Source organism: Erythranthe guttata, chromosome 14 (assembly GCF_056151865.1).
Source record: "Erythranthe guttata isolate IM_541 chromosome 14, IM_541, whole genome shotgun sequence".
NCBI classification, from domain to species: domain Eukaryota; kingdom Viridiplantae; phylum Streptophyta; class Magnoliopsida; order Lamiales; family Phrymaceae; genus Erythranthe; species Erythranthe guttata.
The window spans coordinates 4,758,316-4,766,740 of record NC_142546.1 but is presented as its reverse complement, the minus strand read 5'-3'; the positions used below and the strand labels follow the sequence as shown (position 1 = coordinate 4,766,740).

General features: G+C 30.7%; 1 protein-coding gene across 2 annotated transcripts; it reads right to left on the bottom strand.

The window, feature by feature from the left end:
• Positions 1 to 4,782: 4,782 nt before the first annotated feature.
• On the bottom strand, positions 4,783 to 7,401 carry LOC105965635 (L10-interacting MYB domain-containing protein-like). 2 transcript variants are annotated; one of them, XM_088814445.1, is made up of 3 exons: positions 7,085 to 7,401; positions 5,731 to 6,056; positions 4,783 to 5,639 (listed from the first exon to the last, which is right to left on the bottom strand). In XM_088814445.1, exons 2-3 carry the CDS (start codon positions 6,052 to 6,054, stop codon positions 5,070 to 5,072), a joined length of 894 nt encoding a protein of 297 aa, XP_088670571.1. In that variant the 5' UTR covers positions 6,055 to 6,056; positions 7,085 to 7,401; the 3' UTR covers positions 4,783 to 5,069. The 2 variants fall into 2 exon arrangements, with proteins under 2 accessions (XP_088670571.1, XP_088670570.1); XM_088814444.1 differs by lacking the exon at positions 7,085 to 7,401 and having other exon boundaries at positions 5,731 to 6,199.
• Between the last annotated feature and the right edge of the window lie 1,024 nt (positions 7,402 to 8,425).

Below are 8,425 nucleotides of genomic sequence, written 5' to 3'. Positions count from 1 at the left end.
TGTGCATGCACTTTGACCGGTAAGGGATGACCTAGCTGTTGGAACAAGTGAATTTGTGTTAACTGGTCCAAGTTCGAATTCCCTTGCTAATGGCCGTTAGGTCAAGGTTTTACCTAGTACACGGAGAAACAATGAAATTAAAATATAGATATTTATTTGTGGTGATTCTAGTGCTTTTTAATCAAATTAAAATCAAATCGTTAGACTTAAATACAATATTTACACCTTAAATTTTACCATTGACATGAAATACCCCATGTAACCTTTTAAAATCTTCAAAATACCAATGATCACAATAATTCACAATGAATGGGCAAAAGTGACGTCATATCTTCTTTTGTTTACTTAAATTAAATATATATATATATATATATGTGTGTGTGTGCGCGCGCGTGTCTGTGTGCGTGCGCATTTTGAAATTTGGAAGTGACTTTGCATTGCCATCTTGCAAATATTTTGCCCTGCATTAGACACATCAACAAATACATATTTATATGTTTGGAATATTGTAATTCATTCAAATATTGTATGAAATATGTTACTATATTTTTCAAAATAATTACAACGTATATTATCTTATGTGTAAAAGTAATAAATGCTAGATAATCTGATAAGCCCTAAAATGACATTTTTGTAATAATTTTATCTTCAAATTTTCGGCTCTTAATTTAGGGGTTTTTGTGTATAAGTCCCTGACCAACCATCTTTATTATTCTAGGTTCAGGGACTATATCTCTTTCGCCAATAAGCTCATCCGTTTAATATTTATTATAAATAAAGGAAAAATTAATGTATATGACAAAATTACCCAAACCCTTTACACTCAATTCTTAATTGTAACCCCAATTTAATCAATTTCGACTATACAAATTCAATTTTGACTTTTTTTTTTTTAAACTTTTTTTTCCAGAAATTAATTTTTTGCCACCGGTTTCCGGCGTTGATTTTTTTTAGTAGTTTTTTTTCCCTTTTCTTTTACGCCCGCCGACAGTAATTATATTGTCACTAACAGTAAATTAACGTAATTATATTGTCACTGACAGTACATTAACATAATTGTACTGCCGTTGATAATACATTTATGTAATTGTACTGCCGTTGATAATATATTTATGTAATTGTACTGCCGTTGACAGCACAATTAGAGTTAACAACAATATTATTATTTTTTTGGTTATTATTATTATTTTTTTAATTTTGTTTGATTTGTTGACGAGTCGACGTAATTATATTACTGTCAACTATCGTAGACAGTAAAATAACTGTAAACACAACAATATTACTGTCAACCACATCAATATTATTATTATTTTTTTGAGTTTTTTTTTTTTGGTTGAGTTATTGACGGAGTAACGTAATAATATTACTGTCTATTATTGTAATATTACTGTAAACACAATAATATTACTGTGGTTGACGGTAATATTACTGTTGTTGACGGTAATATTACAGTCAACCACAGTAATATTAATTTTTTTGGTTATTTATTATGTTTACATTTATTGAACGATCAATATATTAATAGTACTCTATTACACAATAATAATGACTTTTATTGTGTTAATATTTTTGAAATTTTGGGTCAAATTGAAGTTAGATTAAATTAAAGGATGAAATTAGAACATATTAAAATGTGAGGGGTTAGTTTAATCTTTTACAAACCCCTGGACCATGTTTGAACTTTTTTATCAAAGAGTTTATTGTTTGGACACTTTTATGAATAAGGTGGTGTTTTCAAACGCTTTTTGAAAGTGATTATGAGCCATTTTTTTTCTCATAATATGTCTTCAGGTGTTTGTAAAATCAACTTTTGTTTTTGCTTCTCTTAAAATAATTTGTTTTAAGCTATTTTTTTTAAAGCACCCCTAACTCTGTTTTTTCTATTTAAGTTCATTTTTTGGAATATTTGCAAACACCCCAAACTTTTAGAAATAAACACTTAAAATTGATTTAACTCACAATCACTAACTTCTACTTTTAAATAATCATTTGCAAACACCACCTAAATACCCATTGATGAGCTTATTTGTAAAATCCCCTTTAATTTATAGCATTTTTATTAAATGTTAATCCACTACTAAACAAAGAACGAATCATATCCCCTAGATCTAGCTCCAATTTTTTGGCCACTATCTCCTATTTTTTACAATTTGTTGAAATGTCTAATTATAATTATTACTGTCATGTATCAAATATAATTTTTTTTTTTTATTTTATCAATTTTAAAATATTCTCCCGTGGGATTGTCGAGTATGAAAATACATTTAAAGCCACTTGCATGCTGAAAAACAATTAAATAAGTCAAGCATAAAAAAAGAAATAAATCATTAATCAACAAACATTCTATTGCGAACATGGGATTGGTTGGTGACAAGCATGGCGGGAAATCAACGGCTGATATGAATCCTAGTTGACAACATCTGACAACTGACAATTCGTTCGTGGCGCGAAAGGGAAAGGGATAATGTCATCACATACATATATATAAATATATTATCACATCTTGCTGTCTATTATCATCTTTTAGCACCAAACCAATTTGCTACCGTTGCTTCAAAAGTTATAAAACTATTTTGGATTTTCGAGATCGTCCGTTGAAAGCTTGTTTGACAACGATTAGTTATCGTGGTGAACATAATATTTGAATATATGTTTTTGTTCGTTAAGTTGTATATATAAAACTCTACTTGAATTTGAGCTCGATTATTAGAAAAGTATGGAAAAGGAAATCAAATAGCTTGAATCGATTTGTGTATCGGCACAGTTAAAGCTCGTTCGAGATCGATTCGGCTGCTCAGGGGTGGCTTTGTTAGGGTTGTAGAACTTTAGAGCAAGTATGGTGTACAAATCGTACTTTACGGTATTAATAATTAGAAGATGGGTGCAAATTTAGACTGGATGGTCTGTTTTAATAGGAAAATCGGATGTCATAGGATGATTGACACGTGGATATTTTAAATAAAAATATAATTAGGATTCTAATAATTGGAAAAGGAAAAAAAAAAACTCCAGCAAAACCCATAACCCTAATTATAATGAGCGTGTTAAAACTTAAGGGCCCGTTTGACAGGATTAAGCGCTGAATGCTGAATGCTGAATACGTGTCTGAATGGATAAGAGTTGTGTCTGAATGCTGAATGCTGAGCAATTAAGTTCATTTGATAATTGAATGTCTGAATATTGTTATTTTCCTATTATACCCTTATTTAATGCTGACGTTTTATTTGTTAATTAATTAATTTTAATTAACATATATAAATAAACAAAAAAAAAATCAAGCATGATCTACATAATCAATAAAATTTGAAATTTAAAATATTTAACATAGATAAAATATAAAATTCAAACAACTAATAAATATAACATTCACAAAAATAAATAGTTAAAATATGGAAATGCATTAAAGTCGCTAAAATTGGCCTCAAAGATTAAAGTCGCTTAAATCAACGTCAAATATTTAATAAATTCTAATTGGCCACTCACTCAATGCATCAACCGAGTTGCTATCTCATCGCGAACATTAGCCATATACTGCATGTCATCGACCCCCACCATGGTCCGGTAGTTGTATCATCATTCTCGTGGTCTTGTCCATCCTCATTCGCACCATCAAAAGGCATATTGAGTTGATCAAGCTCCTCAAAAAATTTATCACTAATACGCTCTTTTCTTATAAAATTATGCACCGCAAAACAAGCAATCACTATATTTCTTTGCACATCTAATGAAAAAGGGGCCATCTTTTCTAAAATCGGAAATCTATTTTTCAGAACTCCATAAGTTCGTCCAATGACATTCCTTAGTTGAGCATGAGCATGGTTAATTTTTTCTTCTTTAGTCAAAGCACGTCTACGACGATAGTCCCCTAACCAATATCGCACATTGCGATACGGAACCATAAATCCTCTAGTATGTGTGTATGCTGCATCACAAAGATAGTATTTACCTGTAATAATAATAAAAATAATTTAAGATCAGATTTAACGTATAAATGATTAAAATTTATAATTTTAATTTAAAGTAATACCGGCAGGAGGCCATGGAAAACCGTTTGTCGGATCAACAATTGTATCTGTTAGGACTCTTGAATCATGCGTTACCCCTTCCCAGCCTGCCCAAACGAATGTAAACATCATATTAAAGTCGCATATTCCTAAAAAAATTTGATAGCATTGGCCCTTTCCTCTACTCCTGTACATAGTTTGCTTTGAAACTGGAACAACGGCATGTACTAGTGTTCCATCAAGTGCACCTACTGCTCCCTACAATAAGATAAAAATAAGTTACGAAAACAAGAAGAGAATTAAATAATGATAGAAAAAATGGAGCGATACACAATATCTACCTTAAAAATTCGGTGTAACCTCCTAAAACTTGCCGAAATATTTGGATTTGGGTCAAATGTTGTTGGTACTATTATGTCCCTTGCCATATTCATCATTGCATTCAACACTTCGTGAAAATACGCATGAACTGTTTGTGAAGAGTGTTGAAATCTACGCTTCACTACACGAAGACGCTTATTATGCCCAATAATTTGCAAGAACATTGTCATTTTTTCCTCTACTGATACATGTCTACTATCATGCAGCCACTCTCGTTGTCTAAAATGCATGCTCAAACGAATATATACAACACGAGACATGCGCATTAATTCAATGCATTGTGTGTCTTATCCAGACAAGAGCTCCAATGTGTAAGCATGTTCTGACAATGCTGAATTATTATCTCTGTTTCTTGGTACGCGCATCAAATATCTCGGACGAATTTGTGTGTACCGATAGATCATCATCAATATCATAATATCGTAAATTTCCATATTTGACTTGTTAACAAAAATGATCAATACATTAAATATTTGAGAATGTAAACTATCATTAGCAAAATATTAAATCATAAAGGGAACCTAATTCGCAAGGTAAATGTAAAACAAGTCTATTATTATAAAAAGTACCAACTAAACAAGTCCGATACTAAAATTGAAACTAATAACATAAAACAAATCCATCGTCATAAATAAATGCTACTAAATTATTAAAATTTGATACACAAGCCATTGCAAGTTAAAATTAAAATCCCGTATTTTGTCCAATTCTTTTAATCCATGCTTTCAGAACTCCGACATTATCCTTAGGAAGCGCCATCCAAGCTTCTCCATGTCCTGTACAACTGCCAAAGATTACAACAACTGAAACATATAAGATGTCTTCTTTATCCCATTCAAGTTCATCCAATTTAGCAATACAATCTGTAACTGAAGGCCCACTATTATTTTTAATCATAAACTTCAAAGCTGCTGACATCTCATTTATTAAATTATTATCACCGGGCGAGGGTTGACTATTTTTCTTTTTCTTTTTAGGCTTTTCTCCTTGAGACCGATGGGCGAAACCATTAGTCTGAGTCCCTCTGGTATCCCTAAAATTTCCATCTTCATCACAATAAGAAATATCTTCTATGTCTCTTTGTTCCACATTCCGGACATTACTCGAAGAAAATGAGGTAACACCAGGATTTTGATCTTGGGAACTAGGTCCCCAAGAATGAACACCAGTAGTAGTTGCACCGTCGAATAGTGCTCTACAAAGGTCAGGATAAGGTAGAGGTGCAAGTCTTAAACTCTTTGCCTTAGGATGAGCCTGTATTGAAGTATCAAATTATAATTCTTAATAAAAATCTTATAATTACTAATAAAAGTTAGATAAACCAATAAAAACCTAAGCAAAAAACCTTTATATACTCTGTCCACTCTTCCTTTGTCATGTTGATGGTGTTGGTGGCATGATTGTAAATATTGCCTGTTTTCATAGTTAACGGCAACCAAGCTTGATACTTTTGTTTTAAGTAGTCATATCGATTCTTCATTTGTCTTTGACAAACAACAAAGTTATGATTTTTCTTCAAAGTGTTCATAATTGTGGCCCAAGATTCTGACTTCAGACTACCTCCTTCTCTACCATTTAGAGCAACTTCTTGGATACACGCTTCGAGAAAATATTTATCTACTTCACTGTTGTTCCATCTGACTCTATTATTTTCATCCGATTCCTCCATTCCTATATTCATGAATATTTATTCTTCAAAGTTAACCCTCACGAGTTGTGATTAAAAAATAGAAACAAATGTCACGGTGGTATTGATAATTTGCAATTAGCCGAAGCTTCAAGAGTAGTTTTTGTAGTGTATGATTTTTTTAAATGCTAAATAGATGAAGACTATGTAATGGATATTGTATGTTTATCGTATCTTTAATTATGTATTCTTATTTATCGGTCATTGGACCAAAGCAGTATTTCTTTATTCCATCGAAAATCAAAGCGACTTAACCTAAAAAAAATCATGTCTAGAGCAAATTGTAACAGTACGCACGAATCGGCTGAAGGCTGAAAGATCACTTCATATAAAATATATATATTCAATTCCTGAGAGATCACTCCAATATTATATATATATATATATATATATATATATATATATATATATATATATATATATATATATATATATATATATATATATATATATATATATATATTCAATTAACAAAAAAGAAAATCTCAAATCTGGAGAATTGAAGTATATGATTTTGAGAGTATACAGCTAATACACAGTGGCCAGAAGTACGACAATATAATATATATATATTCAATTAACAAAAAAGAAAAACTCAAATCTGGAGAATTGAAGTATATGATTTTGAGAGTATACAGCTAATACACAGTGGCCCGAAGTACGAGAAACAACAACAATAACAAATAATATATATATATATATATATATATATATATATATATATATATATATATTCAATTAACAAAAAATAAAATTTCAAATCGGGAGAAGTACATGATTTTGAGCATATATAGCTACGACATAATGGCCACATAATGGCCAATTAACAAATTACTACGAATCAAAAAAAAAATCACAGGGCAGATCGATTTTTCTATAACGATCCATGCTCAATTATATATTAATTTGTGTATAATTATAAATTGCAGATGGAGTAATAGAAAACTCAACAAAAGAAAATAAAATTATAACAAAGATTAAGAATTTATCAAAATCGAAAAAAAAAACTTACTCGGGAATTTGAAGAATTGTCTTGCAGAGTTCTGTTATGGATTTCAATGATGTGTGAGCAGTGGTGATGAAAAGACTCGTATGAGGGATATATTTTATGATGGTAGGGTTGGAATTTAAAAGATTATTTATGGGTAAAAGAAATAAAAAAAATATTCAGAACTAGGTCTGACCGAATAAGCGTGAGAATTGCGGCTGAATCGGTAAGCAATAAATCTTTCAGTTAAGAGATTCCCTCCAAACACGCTAAATATTATTATGCTGACCAAATCAGCGGGAATTAGTCATTAAGAGGCCAATAAGAGGTAATCAAACGGGCCCTAAGAGTGTTGTCACATGTCAAAAAATTAGTGGAATTCGATTTATATTAAATATCGGCTGATCCACTCAGAATTTAATATCTTAGAAGATTTCCTATCATTGTTGTACTAAATATTACAGTATACCGTTACTTTTGATACCATTCGATTGACCCAAGTGGTACCCTATTTTGAGCTAAGACTAAAAAAATGAAAAAAGGAAAAAACAAAAACAAAAACTCAAACTCATATCATTTGTTGTATATTATATTTTGAAAAATTTAAAGAAAAAATAATAAAATTTCAACACTGTTAGAAATAAATATGTAGGATATCAGGTGCTATGTCAAAGTTAAGCTAACAATCTCTCCCTCAGCAATTGCTCCAATCGATAATTGAACCCGTAACCTGGGCTCTGATATAAATTGTAAGACCTCAGGCGCTACCATTTGTCATATCATCTATCCTGCTAAACATTATTAATAACTCTTATAAATATAATAACTGAGCACTCCAAGCAAACAATATAATTATAACAACGTATGAATTAATATATATATACTAGGAGAAAACTAAAGAAGAAAATGAAATGACGAAAAAATTACACTACGACATTCGCAGTATGATAGGTACGATATTACCATAGTATTAAAAATTTAATACCACTATTGTTACTGAATATTAGTGGTAGCACTAGTATTGTACCCAAAATATTATGGTAACCATTTTGGTTTTTTCCTTTTTAATTACTTTTCGGTGGATATACTATTGTAGGTGATATTTGGTGATTTGTTTTCACCTCTTGCAGTTGTTTATCAAATCAAGTCAAACACAATTTTGAAAGTTTAAGAAAGATTCAAACAAAATTGAAAAAACATGCATTCGACTCTACTGCATACATCTATATATACCCCTATCCACTATCTATCGGAATTAAATATAATTCGGGTGAATTTAGTAAAATCATTTGGTAAACAAGCAAGAAATCAAGTTTAGCCTACAGCTCTCTCCAAATGAGGATTTTCTTTGGGGTCTGTCAACTT

Coding starts and splice junctions, on each gene's coding strand:
- LOC105965635 (XM_088814444.1), bottom strand. CDS start 6,066: ATGAATATAGGAATGGAGGAATCGGATGAAAATAATAGAGTCAGATGG. Junction 5,640..5,730: donor AGTGGACAGAGTATATAAAG/GTTTTTTGCTTA, acceptor ACTTCAATACAG/GCTCATCCTAAGGCAAAGAG.